This window comes from Accipiter gentilis, chromosome 11 (genome assembly GCF_929443795.1).
Source record: "Accipiter gentilis chromosome 11, bAccGen1.1, whole genome shotgun sequence".
In the NCBI taxonomy this organism is placed as follows: domain Eukaryota; kingdom Metazoa; phylum Chordata; class Aves; order Accipitriformes; family Accipitridae; genus Astur; species Astur gentilis.
The window spans coordinates 33,518,101-33,539,134 of NC_064890.1; the positions used below are offsets into that span (position 1 = coordinate 33,518,101).

A 21,034-nucleotide genomic window follows, 5' to 3' on the forward strand; every position below is an offset into this window, starting at 1 on the left:
CAAAACAAATATTTGGTTTACAGTATGCATATTGTCAGAAAAAGCACGTATAGTTATCTGGTACGTAACGGTAAATTTTATTCTGAATACCTGAGAGTTGGCCCTGAAACACATTACCTCTACATGCATAGATTTCTACAGTTCTGGACTGTAAAGTATTACAAAACAACAAATTAAAGAGCTAGATTGTCTTTTAAACCTTGTAACTCTTTCATACACTTACTATTCTGGAAGAAATAATTGTAACCAGCAGATGTTAGAACTGTATTTACAAACACTGAAAAATTAAACTGAGTAAAAGATGGACACCAAAACCACTGTGGGGCTTGACGCTGCCTCTGCCCAGGGTTTTCACTAAAGTTATTGAAAACTATGTTGAATTGGAGGATGGGGGGGACACACACTACAACCTTTACTAATATGCCATTGGCCAGTATAAAGGAGTAAGGTGTATATGGAAAGTGTTTAAGTAAATACATATTCCTATAACCACATACAAGGTGCTACAGTAAACAGAATACACTGCTTTTACAGTATATTTGGATGAGAGGCAGGGATTTAAAATCAGATTTTCAAGCAATTTGTTTCCTTATTTTCTTTTCCTGTAACCACAACAAAACTAAGCCTAGATGTTTAACATGTGCTATAGAGATTACAGAGGTTAAACCACACTTCTCAGGATTACTGCTAGTATTTGAGCACCACAAAGAATATAATGAAAGGGATGGGGAAAACCCGCTTTTACTGACAGAGAAACACACAGATCTATAGAAACTAGCTCCAAAATGTCAGTTACATACTTTCTGCTGTAAGTTGTTGACAGATAATTCCTAAAAGGTTTCACAAAATTGGAAGTATTTGAAATTATTACCCGTCTTCTTTATATAGCCATAACTCTTTCCTTTCTATAATTTAGTACAGTTGATCAAGAAAACCAGTAGAGTATAAATTCTACTGAACACTGCATAAAGAATTGCACTGATTAGTTGCAGGTAAAGTATTACAATTAGAGTACAATTTAGAGTGTTATCCATGGTAGTAACCTCAGTGCAATTTACTTGCTAATATATACTGTATATTGAATGAATGCCTCTCCATTAAAACCTGAAGGTTTACGATTGTGATTTATGCACTTGCTAGCCCACAAACTGCTAGTACATCCCTGAAAAAACACTGAAGAAAACAGGAATTCTTAGTAGTGAGCATTACAGTAATGAGCATTACAGAGATGAAAGAATTAAAATATATATATATATATATACACACAGCACCTACAATTTGCACCTAAATGGCAGATGTGCCTGCTTTGATGCTCTTACCGCATCAGAGTTCTCACTGTATTTGAAGTTGGAGACCAATAACTGTATTAGGAATACATTTTCCACAAAATCCTCCACATCTTCCATATATTTTAGTACCGTCCTGGGAATTAGACAAAGAGAACAGTCAAGCAAGAAAAGCGACTGAAATCACAGTTGTACAAAAAACTCCCCGAGGTTTGCACACAATAGACCTACAAATACTAAATCGAGAGACAGCATCAAATTAGCAAAACGGGCACGGAGATCCTTTATCAGTATCACTGTATACCTTCTCTCCTGGCTTACTATCATCCAATGTTGTCTTAAACTGTGCGTGCTTACTGTTCTTTTTCAACTGGTCTTTGGGTTCCTCACACGAATCGAGTTGGAGGTAAGCAACCTGTAAGGATCCTCTGTAGTAGGGTATCTTTAATAAAATGTGGGTTTGGAGTGTTGTGTGTATCTTTTTTTTTTTTTTTTTTTTAAGTATTATTAGGTATCTTCAAAACTTTTAATAAACTTGATTAATATAACAATAGGCTCTTAAAATAGGCAGGCAGTGTTGATGTGGATTAGATTCTGGACAGTGTGGTTCAACATAGCTTGTGCATTACATCTGGAAGAAGAGTTGGATGGGTCAGAGACCTTGAGCACTATTTTTGATTCACAATTAGCTTTCACTAGAGAGTCATCACTTGTACCTCTGGAGGCATAATATTCCAAGCCATAAGACCATAAGAGCAGGTAAAGGAAAAGAATATTGACTTACGTGGGATCTGTGTATGTCAGCAGTTGCATAGTTGCCCTGAGCAATCCACCTAACTGTACTGGATAATCTCAGACCTGTACCAGCCAAATTAATGCTGAACTGTCCCTAACAAACAAACAAATGAAAAAAAAAAAAAAAAGAAAAAAGAAAAAAGAAAGAAAAGGTAAAATACAGAGCTCATAAACAGAGTTCAAAATACTAAACCACTTTACATTGGCATATCTGCACATATCACTTAGGGTGTATCTAGACATTAAGGACTCAAAGGTGTGTGCTTAACCTGGGTTAGTTACACTGCACTACACCCTTTTTTTGGACACTCGGGACATAGACACACGAACTAGTTATTCTGCAATAAGTAGCACCTGTGCATCAGCTGATCTGTAGCACCTGTCTGCAAAGTCTGAATACAGAACTAACATCAGACAACTCAAATTATTTTAGCCTCCTTTCTACATACTAAATTTTAATTTACAAAAAGTACAGACTTGCAATATGCAAGAATGAGGCTGGGGTTTTGTTTTTTGGTTGTTTTTTTGTTTTGTTTTGTTTTTCCCACCCCCCCCCAAGTGCCTGAACATTTTGGAAATGACATGGTCAGGACCTACCTCTATCTGGAAATTACAGATAAATCACTTCTTAGCCATCTAATTCTCAAAGTTTTGTAAGCATGCTGTCCAAGCATCATCATCTTACCACCTTTCATTTCTTTTTCAGTATAACAAATAACATAATTGAACATGAATGTAAGTGAAGGTTCAAATAAATAAATTTATTGCTAAATGGAATGTTTTGAAATACAAATCATTCTAAAATATTTGCCTATGCAAATACATACTCTGAAAACTAGCTTTAAACCAGAATCAGTTCATACGAGAATAAGAAACATATTAAAAGCAACAAACTGCACTGCGTTAGTAAACAAACGGGTACAGAAAATTATTAAATTGCATTCACACAGAAGTGCATCTGTGAATCTGTTGGAAAGAAGTACTACCTCCGCAACGAGCCTAATGGCCAGTTTAGGCAGCGCTATAATCAGAAAACTCCTGCACGCCTCCATACAATTCACTGAAGGCCTGAATTTCTGTATTCAGACCTAGTTAAAATCGCACAAATCCTGAGATAAAAGCTTTAGCAATGATAACATTTCTATTATGTGCGGTAGCTTCTGTATTTTATTGCTTAATATCATCATAGTCAGATATACTTTCATATATATATATATAAATATTGTGTGGGTGCATGTATGTGCGCATATACAAAAATACACCACTCATCCTTTGTTCTTTTGATTCACTGAAATTCTTTCACAAAAACTCAGTCTTACATCATTTGGTATGGCAGGTTTGTTTTGAGAGCACTCCTACGTAAAATTGCTGTGTTTCTAGCACTCACGTACTCAGGATGAGCTAACCTAAGCTCACATGGATAGGGTAGGTTGTTCTTCAAGTGCCCAAAAAGTAGATTTCCATTTAATGAATAAAGCACCTGGACGAAATTCATCCAAACAGTGTGGAATGCTTTCCACAATTAACAGGCCCAAAGTAACTTCATTCACGGTGATATCATTTTGCAAAAATAAATGAGAAGTGCGATGTACGGTCGTAAGGCCAGTTTAACAGCTGTCTGACGTGTCAGGCAGCATACTCGAGGCCAGGAACAGGTTTCAAGGACTGAGAGTGCAGGAATGGAGCCCTTCGCACTGCGTTAAAAGCGTGAGTTTCAGTGCAGATCTTATAAGACAGAAATCCCTCAGTGCAAAACCACGTACGCAGAACGACTTCCCAACAGAAGTTGACAGATCGCAAATAAATTTGCGTTGTACTAAGCGTGAGGGGTTTGCAGGCTGAAGGTATCCCAATACTGTAAAGAACTCGAACTGTTTTCTCGTCAGGGGTTAAGTCTGCCTAACTTAGGCACTTCATTGGTACTCAAATTGTACATAAATTGTCTCCAGCTGCCACCCACATTGCCTGTCTTAAGTTTAAGCCCTAGGGTAGATGGACAACAGGGATTCACCTCCACGCAAGCCTGCGCCAGTCGATCTTAACTCCCTTTGTGAACAGAGGGAAGAAACACGCGCTTCCAGAGGACGGCTCTCCTCATCCTAAGGTGCCTAATAGGGTGAGATGAGCTGCACTGTTTTCTAGGGAATCCCATTTTTGCCAACGGACTCCAAAGGCAGCCTGGGCTGTCTAGTTCAGACGAGGGCTACGTCTGCACCAGCAGGAAGGACGCTGCAGTGTGAGCAGATCTATAGGGTGAAAATATCGGGTCAGGGAGCCCGATGTCTGTACACAGTACACAGATCGGGGTTTTACTTTGGGTTTCGCACTTTGGTTTTACAACTCTCATCTAGTCCCACGGACTGAATCCCCATTAGCAGTTAGAGTGCGTTAAGAGCCTTCTTCTGGAGCTCTTTGATTTACTTTCATCCCGAAGGCATCCCGTTCGTGTCTTTCAAGACTGCTCTGTGATGTGAACCAACAAAGAGTAAGCTGGGACAATACAGAGATTAACTTAAAAAGCACCATCCAATCCAAACTAAAACACCAACATAGACACACCAACGGATGTATAAATTTTCAATTGTACTGCTAAACAGGATTGATTTCCTCTGGTAGTCTTCAAAGTTATAAAGCATCAGGAGAGAAACAGAGAAAAGATAAGAAAAATTCTGCAGGGTTATAAAAAAAGGAAAGTCACTGGAGGAGCACAAAGATTGCGGAGGGATTAGGGGAAACAAAGAATACATCACATCCAGAGGGAGGGACAGCAACACATGAAATACGTGGAAAGCTGGATATACATACACAGAGCCTAGAGGGGAAAATGCAGAGTAAACAACTTGAGGGAGAAACGGAGGTGGCAGGGGGAAGATGGTGGAACAGGAGAGGAAAGAATAAGGAAAAAATACTTATTAATGTAGCATACAGACTAGGCAGAATAGGAGATTGGCTTAGAACCTTACAGCTCTAAAGCAGTCCCACAGATTTGGGGGGTGGGGGGTGTCCCCTCTTCCGTGCACATTTCAAGAGGATAGGAAATCGTGAATACCTGTGGACATCTGGCAGCGCTGTAGCAATCTCCAGCTGTAGCAAATGGAACTGCTCTCCCAAGTATAGTCTGAGCAAAAAGAAAATCTGTGGCTAGAAAACAGAAAATTACTCAACACTGAAACTGCTGCATTAGAAGTTCAGGTGAAAACAGTGCGAAAAGGCATTAACATGGGGGGTTTGGGGTTGTTTTGGGTGGGGTTTTTTTTGTTTCTTGTTTCTTTGGACGGGGCTTTTTTGTGTGTTTTGGTTTGGTTTTTTAGAAACTGTGTTTGAAATAGTCCATTTTTGGTAATGCAACAATCAGTCCAACCTCCAAGCCCCGTTTTCTTTCTGAGCTAGGAGGGGGCTGGGAGGAGGAGGAGGAGGAGGGTTGTGCACTTGGACACAGCTCCAGGTGAGCTGACTGTGGGCCACCTGGTCACCTGCAGGCAGGGGCTCGAAAGAGCTGCAAGATTCCTTCTCCATTTAGTACGTCTGCCAGAGCCCAAGAAGGGACTAACTACAGCATAGGAACACTTTCCCAAGAAAAATATGCCAGGGACTAAAAGGAAATGGAATAATGGGAACAAAACCTTAGAGACTGAAGCAGGTCGGTAATATAATATAAAATACAAATCTGTAAGATTCATGCCACTTGACCACTTGGGACAAACTAACAAGGGAAGTAGGGGTGGCTTCTCAATTTTCTTTTTCTTTGAAATTCCCATTGTATTCCTAAAGGAAATAAGAATTTCATTTGCCCAAAAATGGCACAACTGGATCTGTAAGTGGGTCAAAACGGTAATTTGGTAATCATGACCATGTGCAATTTCAACAGAATGCTTGCATTGGCTAAAACTGCCAAAATGCTTACTTTTAATTTGCATGGAAGCTACATCAAATCTTATTTTGCTAAAAACCGTGAAGCCAGCTGCAAGGTAATCATTTCGACAGGCACAGTCTTGCCTTCTGCTTCCATTGAAAGGACATTCATATGGATTCTGCAGCCTAGAGAATAGCAAAAATTTAGTTTTCCTTTTGACATTTTTCCATAACGTAACATCAGCATGAAAAATAATTGCATTGCACTATGCCACATAAAAATACTAAACAGTTACTGAACAAGAAGCTCAGCTATTAATCTTGGCCTAGCTGAAACACTAATGTGGATTGAAGCTATTTCTACTAAAGTCAAGATAGAAAATTTTTATAATATTTTAGTGCAATTAACACAATTTCAGCCTGGAAGTATCTACATTTCTGCATGTGTGTTCATATGCCTGGATATTCAAAACAGAAAATCAAGGAAAAAAATTCTACTCATTTGTTCTCACAAAAGATAAGTATTATTTTATTCTTTTATTTTGGAAGGAATAAGTGCACTTCACAAAGTTACAAAACCACTTTTGTACCTGAATCCATATACTTCAGAAAAGTTGTCCGTTTCACCTTTTACCAATGTCAAATATTCTTTGGGATTCTCTAAGTGCATCCCTGAGCAATAAATCTGGAAGATAAAATACAACCTTTTAGCAAAATCTTTATTAGAAAAGTATTATTTCATAAAAATATATGCTCATAAAACTCATAAATATTAAGAGTACCTTTATCATCCTTCCCTTCACGCTAAGTAGGTATTCACCATCCTTTCTAATCCCTTTTTTAATCTGGATATCTTTGCAGGTGGTAAGAATGTCACCTTCAAAATGAACGATTAAATCATATTAGTATTTCATGAATAGCGTTTAGTTTTCAGACTTACTTCTGCATAACTGTGCTCCAAATATGTAACTTTCATATAAGTAACCTGGAAAAACATTAACTTCAGCTGAAAATTACAGCTGTCACTTACATTCTTCCTCATGGCAGATCTTTCTGGCATCTGGTTTTAAACGTGGCAGGCACAAGTCACTGGATAAGCCATTTTCATTCACACATTCTACGGCTCTCTCCTTTACCCCCGCTCCACAAGACACGGAGCACTAGGCATGGATAGGCGTCAAGAAGTTTAGTTTAGAAGGTAGTAAATAATTAACATATCAGCAAATTAGTCTTGGCATTCATTTATGTTGCAGGCAACTATCACAAATGAGCTTGCACATCTGTACTCACTTTGGTCCACTTCCCCACTCTCCAGGTCGCTGCTTGTGAACATCCTTTGATATTACATTTATAAATGTACGGGGATGGCTCCACCGGGCATTCTCGGTACGCTACGGTTCGAAGGCCGTGGGCGTGCTGGTTTTGAACAGAATGGATTCCGACACAGTACGTGATCCTCTGCCGGTAACCAAACCCACAGCTGGCTGAGCACTGAAATAAAATCCCCAAGCACAGGCATCACGTCTGTGAAACCACCTTTCTGCAGCATCGCAATTACAGATAAGTGCAAGGGCAACACGGCACTGATCCAGCACTTCGCTGAAACCGAGGACAAGACTTTTCTTTACTTCAGCGAGATCGGCTTGCAAGAGAGTTTCCTGGGAACCAGCAAAGGAATCCTGTAGTAGGGGCAGCTGTCCTCTAGCTGGTGTTCATAGGTCCCAGGGGGGCTACCAGAAGACTGATAACAACAGTCACTACAACAAATCACGGCTGATTGGAAGGTTTAACGGGGAGAAAGTTTAGACACCCATGTTCAGATGTGTGTTTTTTTTTTTTTTTTTTTTTTTGCTCTGCCCACATAATGCATGTTTTGCAGAGAGATAACATGCTTAAATGTAACATTATACAAAAGACGTGCGAGCAGTATAATTACTTTACCTGTGACAGCTCTCCTGTAAGCACAACATATTTTGAGGGAGCTATCCTGCAGTTTTTGGTTGATGGAGGCTTTGTGGCAGGATCACAGAAGCTTTCATCCACTTGGAGTTGGTTTTCATCCACACACTTAACCTTTCGGTATATTTCCTTTCTTCTATATGATGCCGAGCACTGAGAGTGAGAAAAAGTCGCAATTTTTGTGCTGAAACCAGCCCTTTACAGAACAAAGTGATTTGCCAATGGCCACACACCAGTGAAACCCAGACAACACCACCTTTTACGACATCTGCTCTCAGTGTCAGACTGAATTACTCACTGAATCAAAAGCCTTTGTTTTCAAAGTTCAGGTACCTCTAATCAACAGAACAAACAATAGCGTATAATGACATGACACTGTAACCGTTGGGTGAGATGGAGGAGAAAATGAAAATGTCAGGCCAGGATGATAGGTTGCGTGAAAAACCTCATCTGTATGAAAAGGGAAGAGCCAAAAAAAGGATTTTGGTGAAGTATGAAAGGAGTAAGTTGGTCTTGAAAACAAAACAAAAGGAATCCCTGGAATCATGTACATGATATTACACTGATAAAAGGAAAGAAAACAAACCCGCCTATTAATGAAAGCAAGTGGCAGCTTTTGGTGGTAGTATTTGTTGGGCCTGTGCCTTTGCCCTGAGTATCCTCAGACCTCTCCCCATGGCAAGCTGGTGGGATGGAGAGTCGTCACAGTTCTGCCAGGACAGGATGAGAACCTTGCTGCCGTTCACAAAAGTGGAGGTACGGGCTAAGTAATACATGTTAACAGCACGTCCCCAGCTATGGGTGCCTCATCTAACCTGTTTGATCTCGCTGTGATGAAGAAGGAAGGCTCAAATTCGCAAACTCCAGTCTCAGCAGAGGCAATAATTAATAACACCACCTACTATAGTCAGACCTGAACCTAACTTAATAGTAATTTGGACCCAATAACAGTCAGTTAGAAGACTCATCAGGGTCCGACACATAGATCAAGCCTATTGTACAAATTTTATTATTATTGACTCAAAGCTGCAACTTGGAGTACAAAAACCAGGAGCTGTACAGTAAAGCAGCTCTGCCAGAGGAAACCTCTAGCTTTATTGAGTTAGATCTTGAAAACCTCAGAGGTTGGAGACTGCACAAATTCCCCGGGCAGCCGGTTTCACTGCCTGAATTGTCCTCGTGGGGAAAAAGTTTCTCATAATATCCAGTTTGAACGTCTCTGGCTTCACCTTATTCTGCTGCCTCTTGCTTTCCCAGTATAGGACACTGTGGAGAGACTGGCTCCATCTTCTTGGTAACTTCCTTGTTGATACTGGAAGGCTGCTGCGAGATCTGCCCAAAGCTGTCTCTTCTCGACACTCAACAATCCCAGTTCCTTCAGCCTCTCCTCACAGGGCAAGTGCTTCAGCCCCCAACCCGCTTGGGGGTCCTTTGCTGAATATGCTCTTGTTCGTCAATCTCTTTCTTGCACTGGGGCATCAAAATGGGATGTTGATGCTAGATACGATCTAACAAGTGCTGAGAAACAGAAGACGACGATCACGTCCCTTGATCTACTGGCTGCGTCCCTCTTTGCACAGCCCAGGAGGGTGCTGGCCGTCCTTGCCGCCAGGATGCACCCACCAGGATTCCCAGGGCTGTTTCATCCCCAGCCTGGGCTGCTGCAGAAGTGCTTCTTTCCCAGGGACGGCGCTTTGCTTTTGTCCTCGTCGCAGCTCACGACGTTCCTCTGGGCCCATTCCCACAGCGTGTCCGGGTCTCCTGGTTGGCAGCCCTGCCCCTCCAGCATACTGAACAGTCCTCCCAGTTTGGCATCATCTGCAAACTTGACGAGCGAGCACATGAGGAACTGCTCTACAAACTTCACTGACATAAGTACACTATTGAAAAAAGCTGCAAAATATACATCTAGGCTTACAAATGTCATTTCACCCGAAAGCTCTAAACATGCAGAGACCCAGATAAAAAAAAAAAAAAAAAAAATTAAAAAAAATCATGCAGATGAAAAAGCCTTAGCTTTTTATCTTCTTCACATGAGCAACAAATTAACAGGCAAAACAATCAGTAATATCACATTATTGATGTAGAAAAACAACAGTCTTATTACATCTGAGGAACAGCCTGTCATCACTTTTTTTAGCGGGGGGGTGGTTTGAGGGGAAAAAAAAAAAAAAACTGACAAAAATTCATTTGCACTAGGTAGAAGTAAGGTCCTAAGACCTGAAGGAGAAATTTAAGCATTGACTCATGATTAGGGCAGTAAGTGCTTATAATCCCCCAGCCTTGCTGAGTGATTGCCTCCTTTCTCGAAAATGTGAGGTGACAAAAAAGATGGAAGGAAATCAGAGAGAGCAATCAAAGCAAATCAGCGAGAGGCTTACCCACCCATTCCGAAGATCCACAAGAGACTGTGGGCCAGCAATGGAAGCCATACCAGCATTAAGCCTTTCGGAAACCTAGTCACTCAGAGAACGAAAATGTTGTGTGGACTTGTATCAGGGGATGGAGCGTGGATCCAGTTGGCTGGCATAACTTACAGAAACACCCGAACTTTTAGTGGCGTGGAGCAGCTCACAATATTAGGCACATAAGGAATAACCCGGTCATGTGGTAATGGGGACAGGCAGAAGAATTCTTTTTATTATACTTTATAGCGTTGTAGACATTCTTCTCTAGTGAGAAATGCTAGATCTGGAAATTTTACTGCTATGCTGTGACTGGCGAGGCGAGGCAATGACACACGAGCACTCGGAGCTGAGACAGCTGGGCAAAATATTGCGAGTTTGGTGGAGGACGTACTGCACCGAGAGTGGAATACAGATGGATAAACACTTGAACTACTATTAATGCTAGATGTACAGGGCTATATATGAATCTAGTCAGAGAAGGGAACTGAACACAGGAATTTCAAACAAGCAGCAAAATCCACGTGGAAGAAGTTATGAACTAGCCAGAAGATGCGGTGAAACACAATGCATTTGTAGTGGAGAGCTCCAAAGTCCCAGCTGGAATATACAACTGTTTGACAGAAAAGGAAAATCCACCCTCATTCTCTGAAAGTGTGTATTTGTGCTAAAAGGTCGTTCTGAGCCACTTTCACTAATTCCTGATTTTAACAGCTTCATACGAGAAGAGAACACTTGGGAGAGACATATATTGTCAGCTTTCCCTCAATATAGCTTAACAGAGGAATATATATGTCTGAACTGCATGAATATAATCCAGGTTTTGCAGAGCACTGACAAATGATTTATATATTAGCACTAGTCACTTCTACAGCGCTGTGTCCCTGAAACTTTTGAGTCTTCATATTCAGAGTTTCAGGGGGGCTGCCCTAGGAAATTTAACAGTGCAGATTATTAAGACGCCACAACTGCACGAACTGGGTTTTTGTATAATGTTACAGTAAAAGACAGGCTCTTCTGTACATCACTTCAGGTATTCTACATAATTTGGGGGTTTCCCTCTCCCTCTCCCTTTATATACGTTTGTATGTTTGCATACATGGATACAAAAGTTATTAGATTTTTAGCATGTAGAAAATAGTCATCACATCTTTAAAAAGGATAGTTCTCTCCTGAAGGTGTCTTTAAATTTTCTTAAATATGAAAATGCATATTTGGTAGGAGAATGCCAAGTTTTATTTTGCTTATCTTCTCTGCTAAGTCTTCCATACAGATCTTCTTGAAAAAAACCTATTGTCCACAGGTTTTACCTCCGAGATTTTTACTTCCAGCTGACATTTCATTCGTATTTCTATTCTCAAGTCATTTTTTTAAAAAATGATATTTCGTAATGAGGTTTTATTAAACATTTTCTGCACTATGTGAAGAACTCTGTATTCAAATTGCACAGTTCTATCAATAGGGACCTGCTCAGAGCTCCACCAGAGCTTTTGCCTACAACAGTAGACAAGCAAATCCTTGCTTTGTATGAGAGAGCAAACAAAGCCTTTGACGTTTTTTGTCACTCTCTTTAGTTTTGCAAGCTTGACCTTGAAAACATCCAGCATGGTCACTCGTTAGTCTGCAACACAACAGCTATTAGAAACGGGTCCAAGTTGGAAACCCCCCCACAAGTTATGACATCGCTCAGTTACTTCACACAAGTTGAAATCCCTACTTACATCTTCCCATTCGTCCGCCGACCACTGGTACTGCACGCAGGCAGGCAGCTGGCACTGCCTCTTGCTTGCAGGTCGGGTATCACGATTACACATTGCTTCGTTCACTTGGCCCAGGTCCTTCAGCTGACAGTAGATGTCCCTCTGCTGAATTCCCACTCCACAGGATACAGAACACTAAAATTGATCAAAATTAGTTATCCCGGTGCGAAATGAGACAGTGCGCAGAAGGTGGTACAGTTGCCACTATTACAAGTTCTTAGGATATTATTTAAAATACACTTCACAGCCGTTACCACACCAGCGTTTCATTGTATCTGAAGAAATTTATGCTGAAAATGTAGAACTACAATGAAAATCAAAATTTGTAGGAAATAGGGAAAATAAATGCACCCAAGTTACCTAGACTGATCTTTTGGCTTATCTTAATTCACAGCAGGAAGAATCACTATAGGCATATGGAAAGCCAAGGTTTACATTTTTGCAAGATCAAACAGTTTAAGTTCTGAGTTTACATCATTCCTTTATTAGAGACTGACAGCCTTGTCTGTTGTTTTAAAATGCAAATACTGAAACGACAGGAAAAACCCCTCAGTATTTCAGGTTAGAAAAATCTTGCAAATGCTGCAGTATTTTGAGGATACTTCTCTTGCTTTTGCAGGTAGTACTGAGGAGCTTAAAAAGGTTAAAATCCTTCCTGCCACATGCCTCTTTTCCTCCTTTTTGGCCAAATTTATCTCATTAAAACACTAAAGCTTGCTGAGATAGACAGCCCCCAAAGCCTACCTGAAGACTCAAGCCTAATCGTAAAGTAGATACTGGTCTATCAAGCGCCGCCAAATTGTGGAGAGTGGTAATGTGTCTATATCAATGTGGGGAATTACATTTTGAAAGAGTGAATGAAATGCAAAATATTGCCGTGCGCTCAGTAACGCACAATTTCACAATAAGGTGAGAGATCTTTTACAAGACCAAGGCAGGGAAAAGGCCAGTATTTGTGCCCACAAGCAATTTTTCTTGTCCTTCCCCCACAAACCTGGCTTCACTTCAATATTCAGGCTAAGCTATCAATTACAGCGATACTACTGAGTTCATCACTGAAGGTAAGAAGTAAACTTTAAAAATTTACCATTGTTTTGAATTTACAAGCTAAGCTGAGGAAAGCCCCAAGTACCCATCCAGTCCAAGGTTCCGATTACCAAATACTTTCAGTTTTTACAGATATTTACTTGTAATTACTCTTGAAGAAAAAGAAAATATAATGAACTACTTGCTCATTTGTAGATTTCATTGTGATGTGTATATAAAAAAACTTCCTGACAATTATTTCCATTGAAGCATTGTATCATGAATATGATCTCATCTGGTACTCTCATAGAGAACATAATTATAGCAGATTTTACATACCTCTTCCCATCTGCCAGCCTTCCAAGCAGGACATCTTCCAGCTCTACATATTTTGTACATCCGTGGTTTTTTTAAATGTTTGCAGTTTCCTTCCTCTATTTTAGCTTGGAAGCTATTAAAACAATGCACATCACGAAACTTCAAACCTTTTCCACAGGAAACAGAACACTGAAAAGAGAAGCGTATTTCATTACTTTACCAAAAAATCACAAAGTAATAAGAAAACCAAAAGAAGTTGTGGCCTCGCCCAAAATGGACTCTGTGATTATAGGAATAAGTTTCTGTATTATGACATAACATCTACTGTATGTATCTGAAATTTCCGTGTAAGGTCTCTCGTACTGAGCATTACTGACCAGGTGTCAAACACCTCACGTCTCGTTCACTCATTCGTGTCATCGTTGGCAAATACCTGAGCTCAGCCATCCGTATCCGTGCAGGAGACAGCTTGATATGATGATCTTACAAGAACATGCTCTAGCAGCCTGTTTCCGGCACACATATCGCTATTTTCATGTACGCATTATGCTTATTATAAGCATTAAAGAAAGAAAAACTGCAAAATCATGGGTACGCGTGTTTCCAGCTATTGGGCTACGAAGTCCCATTGACACTGGCACCTCCCTTCCATGAGCTTTGGGTATCTTGCTATACGTGACAAAGAGGCAAGAGAAGAGGTATGAAGTTGACGGTAGAAGTTGTGGTGCACTCCTTGGAGCCACGGCCTTGCCCCATCGCCCTGGTGGTCTCTTTCCTCCAGAAAGTTGGTATGATACACACGACTGGCTCTAGGACGTCCTTCCCTCCCTCCAACATAAAACCAGTGGGGCTGCAGGTACGTTTTGTGAAACCCACCCTGGCAGCACACGCTAGCCGTGATTAGAGTGTGTCCGACACATCGGTCTCTTCTGGGGAAACGGCCATTCCTCTGCTAAACTGCTGGACTGCTGTGAGACTTTAGCAAGGTTTGAATTTAATTTTTTTTTTAAGCCAGGGGTGTCCTATTCACCTGCAGAGCAGAGCTGCAGGTCCTAGGGAACTTTCAGTCCAACAGGGAATATCTGAAGCACTTCCAAATTAGGTGACTACTCAGCTGACTTATCTTGGACCGTGAGCACTGTGAATGTAAGCACTTAAGTCTTTTTTTTCCTTTTTTTTTTTTTTTATCTTGTAATTAATCTTCCTATTGTACATCACCCTATCAAACTGTTTTGATCCATGGAAACAATTCCTCTTCTATCTGGAAAGAGAACGTGCTTTATTTGTTCTAGGATTTCCTCTGTACTTTATTTTTCACTTGGACAAACATTTCCCACACAATCAGGTACAGAATTGATATTCAAATCAAAATTTAATTTCTAAGTGGATGTGAAGAAAAAAAGGGGGGGAGGGTAAATAGAGACTTTCTTCAAAAGCACCAAAGATATTTCTCTTCCTTTTATGTTACACCATTTCTAGGTCACTAGCATTACACACTAACTTAACCAAGCACTTTGAAATACATATATCTTCTATTTTGAGGAAAGGAAGTTCAGATCATACAGCTTTCACTACAGAACCTGGCAAATATTTGCCTGAGAACAACAGCTGGAGAAAAGTTCTTAAAATATGGAACAAGCAACTAGAATAAATTAACCTGCTAAGTAAGAAACATTTTTCACAATAACAATAACGACGCTTTGTTAAAGAGAATCTCAGCTGACTCACTTATCCTCAATACCACAGGGATTCCTATGTGTCCTTAAACATTCATATGTGTAATCTTAAAGGTTTAATTGAAACTGCCAATGATTTTAAAATTAAGCCTTTGCAGAATAAAGCAATAAATTTAATTTATCACACAATACAATGGATAGCATGTTTCTCTTACGCAAGTATAATTACATTTGCAAGAAGATAAGAGTACTGATTTGGCCACAACTTGCCTTTTATATGTCTGCTATACAATCCCACTAAATAAGAATGTTTGTTTCTAAATGAAATCATTTTGCTCTCAGCAAAACCTTTCAATTTATCATTTGAAAATACTGTTCGTATAGTTTTACAATTTATGTTTCATTAATTTAGAAACTACTTTAAGATAGGAAGATAACAAAAATTAACTGAAAATTTTATCTATGTATTATGTAGGTCAGAAAACTTAAAACTCTGCAAACCATATCATTATAAAAGCCTTTCCGAAAACTCAGAGCTGAATCCAGAGGATTTAGTTATCAAAGCAGGCAAGATAACATGTATGCGTGAAAACTAAAATACTGATATTATCTTGATAACTGATTCTACCCTCCCTTAAAGCGTTTTTTTCAGGAATTTCAATCATAAAATGTAGACATAAAGGACCCCTGAACTCTGCAGAGTCTCCTTTTTACTATTTAGTAGTAAGGGAACCGCAGCACAGAATTACTTAACCTCCTCCCGTGATGTGTTCCGAAACCACCACATGCCCCTCCTTCCTCGACGGCTTTCCCCATGAAGCATAAATTAGGCTCCAGGGGCTATCGGGCAGAGCCCGTCTCATCCTTGTGGGGACGGCATTCCACACCGAGAACTGCAACCAAAAAGGTGTCCGAAGAAGTCTCCACTTCAGGAGGTGAGGCTACCACAGCACAGAATAACCTCACTCTTTAATTTCTCATTGCCCTCAACATTAAGTACTAAGACAACGCTTTTCAGCATATATATGTATTTGTTTATACAGCTTGGGCACATATCTTTTACGCAACAGAAAATGAGATTTATTGTACAGGGCTAATGGTTGCTAATAGCAATAGAATATGCAAAGAAATCTTTTCTGCTGCATCTCAGTTTTCTAAATATCTCTAAAAGATCTTCCAATAATATCTCTACCCACTAGGTACAGCACTACACATTGACTTCTACACAGGTTTGAATTGAGTCTGGGGTTTTTTTGTTGGTTTGTGGGGTTTTTTTCTCTCCATTAGTGTACATGCAACTGAGTTACATCTCTCATATCTAAATGGCCCAATTTAATCTTTGTAATTTGTGCCATTCTTTCTTCTAAAGCAAGAAATTGAAGATTTGTGTGTTAAGTTAGCCTATTATAAGGTATTTTTAGTAGTTACAGAGCAATGCCTGTATAAAGAGATTATTTGCAGTTCTCTCTCAAAGATGTTCTACTGAATTTTGTAATTAGAGTACAATTATACAGGAATTAAGAGAATCCACATTTGTTTTCACTCATATTAGGCGGGAAGCTGAAGAGGGAGTTCAGAAAGGAAAATACCAGTTTGGATGTGAAGAATAACAGAGGCTTTATGAACAGTTATATTTCAAATACTACTTAAACTTTCTTTCACTCAAATACTGTCTTGCTTTGATGACTGAATCTAGCTGAAAACTATTGTTAATGTTAAATGCCGCAACACAAATGAAAGATACTTAAAATCTGTAAGTAGAAATTGTTTTCAATTTTTTTTTTTTTTAATTCATTTAATTGTAAGGAATGTAATTTAACTTTCTAGTAACGTAACTTTGGATAAGTCACCTGCGGGGTTTTGCTCTGGATTTTTGTTTTTGTTTTTTTCCTTGCTGTAAGAGATAAGTTACAGAATGTTGCCCACTCATACCAAGAAAATATCCATATTTAAATAACTTTTTCCAGGGAGTTTTTTCACTCCATGTTAATTTCATGTTATCTTTAACAATTTAAAAAGACATGTTCAAGAGGTTGGGATTTATGTCTTAAATGCATTAAATCCTTAAATATAAGTTTTCCAGAAATACAGACAGCACTTCTGTCCATAGATTTGCTATCTTATTCTTTCACATATTCCTCAAGTTACAGATCTGACCCTGTGCTTCCATGCATCCAAACCTCCTGTTGAATAGATCTTACACCGAGAAAAGAAACTTTGCTGTGCAAGAGGTAATTCACTAGTATCCTAATATTACAGGTTTCAACTTAGGAGCTTTTGAAGTTGTTGGGAGTTTTTTGTTGTGGTGGTTTTGGGGGTGGTTTTACTTACGTCATGAAAGAAGTTTAATTCATTAGGTTAACGTGTGTTTGTTGTTTCACTGAAGAAATGAAAGATCCTGATACTTTTAAAAGCTAAAAGACACCCAGCCGTGAAGCAGCTCCAAACCTCTGCTTAAAATACAATTGCCCAAACTTAAGAACAAGTAAATTGCCAAACTAAGAAGTGCCTCCAAGCAGCTCTGCTTGAACCAGGGATCTTGATAAAGTTTAGGCAACTAACTGCAGGATTGTTATTCTTAAAGCCTCGCACATGTATCAGTTACAGAAGCACCTAGGCTGCCCTGAACCACAGTCAAAGACCTTAAAAAGTTCCTTTGGTGCTGAAGAGTTTCAATTCTACAAGCATGCACAATCCTTTCAACACACTGACCAGCTCGGCACTTTACGTGCCCATAAGAACGATCAGCATCCTGAAAACAGATTTTCCTCTATTTCCACTAACAAGCTAAAAAAAGAAAGGCATCGCTCTAAGAGTACACTGGGGACACAGCAGGTGACTGCGGCGCGTTACAAAACACAGTGATAGATGACTTTTAGTGCAACTGAAGAAAGAGAAATGCTCCTAATTTTTTTTCTTTAACACATGAAAAAGCTAATGCGCTCACCCTGGATGTAGATGATCCAGGGTCATCAACGGAAAGTTCAAGAGGGTATATTATTCTGTAGGTACAATATTCTCCTGAAATTAGACATATTCTGGCTTCATTCCATAGATAATATATAAAAATAGTTCTTAAAGGGACCAATTCCTCCCTCCCAGAATGCAGGCAGGCTCAGATGTATTCTTTACTGGATAGTGACCCACCTTCAGCTAGAGAAACGAAGACTACTCCTGCCCAATACAGCTTCTCACTGGAGACTCCTGACAAGTAGATAAGGGTTGCCTGTCCTCCAGCACAGAGAACGAATTCCAAAGAAACGAAACCAGGTCTCTCAAATGCTGAATCAAAAGCTTTAATCAACATAGATTGGGGGATGACTCTTAACTTTTCTGTAAGGGCAGAACATAGCTCCTGCTCAGTTCTTTGAATAAAAAATATAGGTTCCATAGAAGATCCCCAAGCGGGACTCCCAGGTGGCTAAAGGCATGTAAATACAGCTTACAGGGAGGTGTCTTGCCTTGACCTTTATCCCCATCATCAGTATTTTCCTTGGAGAGCTGCATATTGCACGCACTGACCTGACACCTGCCTGATGAGCTTCCTTTCAGCTTTGTAGGATCAGTAAGAAGCATCAAATTCTCACTTTTACCTTGTTCTGTGCTCTGGAAGCCACTCGTGTCCTTTCAGCGCATCTAGCCTATAGCACATTTCTTACAAGGGTGAATGCTTGCCCTACATAAACCTGCGTTCCTTCTTGGAGCTCCTACGGCATTATCACACGCTATCTGTGGAACATGGTCCTCTCGCTGTTTGGTGCCCGCTCTGTTCTGCGAGATGCTCTGGTAGGGATCTTCCCAAGGCTTAACTCTCCTCATCGGGGAAAGTACAACTGTACTTAACTCTCTTGCTGCTTGACCTCCTTCCATTCAAACTTGAACATGGTCAAGAACAACGTAGTCTTTATGGCTCAATATGTCTACAATGCGGCTTCACTTGTATTGACATTCCACACACATTTTCCATATATTTTCTGCAGATTGCATGTGTAGAAAAAAAAAAAATCCGTAAGAACTTTAAATCTCAAAAGAAATATGAGCATTTCTTTAAAAAAAAAAAAAAAAAGCAAGTTAAAAAACCATCCTGTAACCATTTTACACAGAAATTCTAGCACTTGTCTCAACATTGGCTAAAGTAATATTTCCCATATGTCAGGTTCTTCTAAAAACATAAAACCACAGTAAAAAGCTGGACTTGATTACTATTGTTCAAAGTCATTCCATAACACTGGTAACTAGGATTCATCTGTTTGGGTCTTTTTCATAGCAACAAAGTTCTGTGAGGATCAGCCTGACAGAACTCCTGGTGCTTTTTGGGGTACAGACGGACTCTCAGACAGCCATGCCATCATCAGTTCATACTGCAGCTATATGGTTTTGGTTGGGACAGAGTTAATTTTCTTCATAGTAGCTAGTATGGGGTTGTGCTTTGGATTTGTGCTGGAAACAGCGTCGATAACCCCGGGATGTTTCCGTCACGGCTGAGCAGCGCTCACCCAGAGCCGAGGGCTGTTCTGCTTCTCCCCCCACCCCACCAGCGAGGAGCCTGGGGGGGCACAAGGGGTTGGGGGGACACACAGCCGGGACAGCCGACCCCGACCGACCCAAGGGAGATCCCAGACCGTAGGACGTCACGCTCCCCATCTCGAGCTGGGGGAAGGAGAAGGACGGGGGGACGTTGGGAGCGATGGCGTTTGTCTTCCCCAGTCCCCGTTGGGCGTGATGGAGCCCTGCTGTCCTGGGGGTGGCTGAACTCCTGCCTGCCCAGGGGGAGCCGGAATGGATTCCTTGCTCTGCTTTGCTTGCGTGTGCAGCCTTTGCTTTACCTATTAAAACAACTTTTATCTCAATCCACGAGTTTTCTCACTTTTACGCTTTGGATTCTCTCCCCCATCCCACCATGGGGGAGTTAGTGAGCAAGCAGCTGTGGGGGCCTTAACTGCTTACTGGGGTTAAGCTACAACAGTAGCACTGAAAAAGGATAAAGCATACTACAAATGTTAAAAGGTATTTTCTTCCTCTTTTTTCTCTCTCTTTTTTTTTTTTTTTTTTTTTTTTTTTTTTTTTTGTCAGGCACTTCTGTGACTGGACAGGAAGATCCGTTTAAAAAAAAAAAGAAGATTAATTTATATAATGGATCAGAATAATTACAAACCCGCAGGGTTAAACACAGTAGTTGCTTATGACAAACTGCATTTTGATGATCTCTAGTTGGCCCCAAAGTCTGTTTGGGCTCTTTTAAAACTATGCTAGAAGCAGACTGGGATCACTACTGCACAAGACACTAATAAAACATTACTTGGAGCATTACTTAGTTGACAGTTACTCCTACTTTTCACTTGCCATATCAGAACTAGTTCTTGCGCCTGCCTCCTCCCTGTTAGCTGCATCTCCCCAGGGGTCCTTGTGATGCTTGAGCATGAAACAGGCATTTTTCAGCTCTAAGTACTCAAAAAGTTGTTCTTTCCTTTGAGTACATAGACTACTATCAAGAAGCAACACAGACTCTGTAATTAGGTCCTACTGAATTCTTTGATTCAGAGTCAGTAATTCTTCACTGAAACAAGTGCAAACACTTGTCCCATTAGCTGAAGCATCCAGAAAGGACCGTGGTTACAAAGACCAAACATTCTATCACTCCTGAGAAAGAGTGGAGTTATGTGTATGATTTACTGTTACAGCTAAGTTGCACCTATGTTAAGTACAGAAGTTACACTGAAGAGATTTTCAAGTCACTTCATTGAGTATAGCTTCATTTCAGAAGTTCAGCGTTACATCACAGTCCTCTGGTGTTCAGAAAATGTCTTGATTGAGTCCTCCTTGCAGCTGCAGTCTATAAGTCTGCTTTGCCACTTTTCTGAACATGCTTTTGCAGCTATAGCAATGGAAGGGAGGAAGGCTAGGCTAAGGAGGACTCAAAGACTTCATCCAATCCATCACGCTGCTCAGAGTTTGGA

General features: G+C 40.2%; 1 protein-coding gene across 1 annotated transcript in view; it reads right to left on the minus strand.

Moving 5' to 3' along the window:
- Positions 1-737: 737 nt before the first annotated feature.
- ADAMTS20 (ADAM metallopeptidase with thrombospondin type 1 motif 20) overlaps positions 738-21,034 on the minus strand; it is a 96,971-nt gene continuing 76,674 nt past the window's right edge. Inside the window, exons 29-39 of the mRNA XM_049814260.1 lie at positions 13,423-13,590; positions 12,019-12,192; positions 7,875-8,045; positions 7,224-7,424; positions 6,964-7,093; positions 6,716-6,810; positions 6,524-6,618; positions 5,986-6,119; positions 5,131-5,222; positions 2,071-2,175; positions 738-1,422 (exon numbers count right to left, since the gene is read on the minus strand). Of these exons, the coding sequence (XP_049670217.1) occupies positions 1,333-1,422; positions 2,071-2,175; positions 5,131-5,222; positions 5,986-6,119; positions 6,524-6,618; positions 6,716-6,810; positions 6,964-7,093; positions 7,224-7,424; positions 7,875-8,045; positions 12,019-12,192; positions 13,423-13,590 (1,455 nt within the window). The 3' untranslated portion in view covers positions 738-1,332. The remainder of the gene's footprint in view (positions 1,423-2,070; positions 2,176-5,130; positions 5,223-5,985; positions 6,120-6,523; positions 6,619-6,715; positions 6,811-6,963; positions 7,094-7,223; positions 7,425-7,874; positions 8,046-12,018; positions 12,193-13,422; positions 13,591-21,034) is intronic.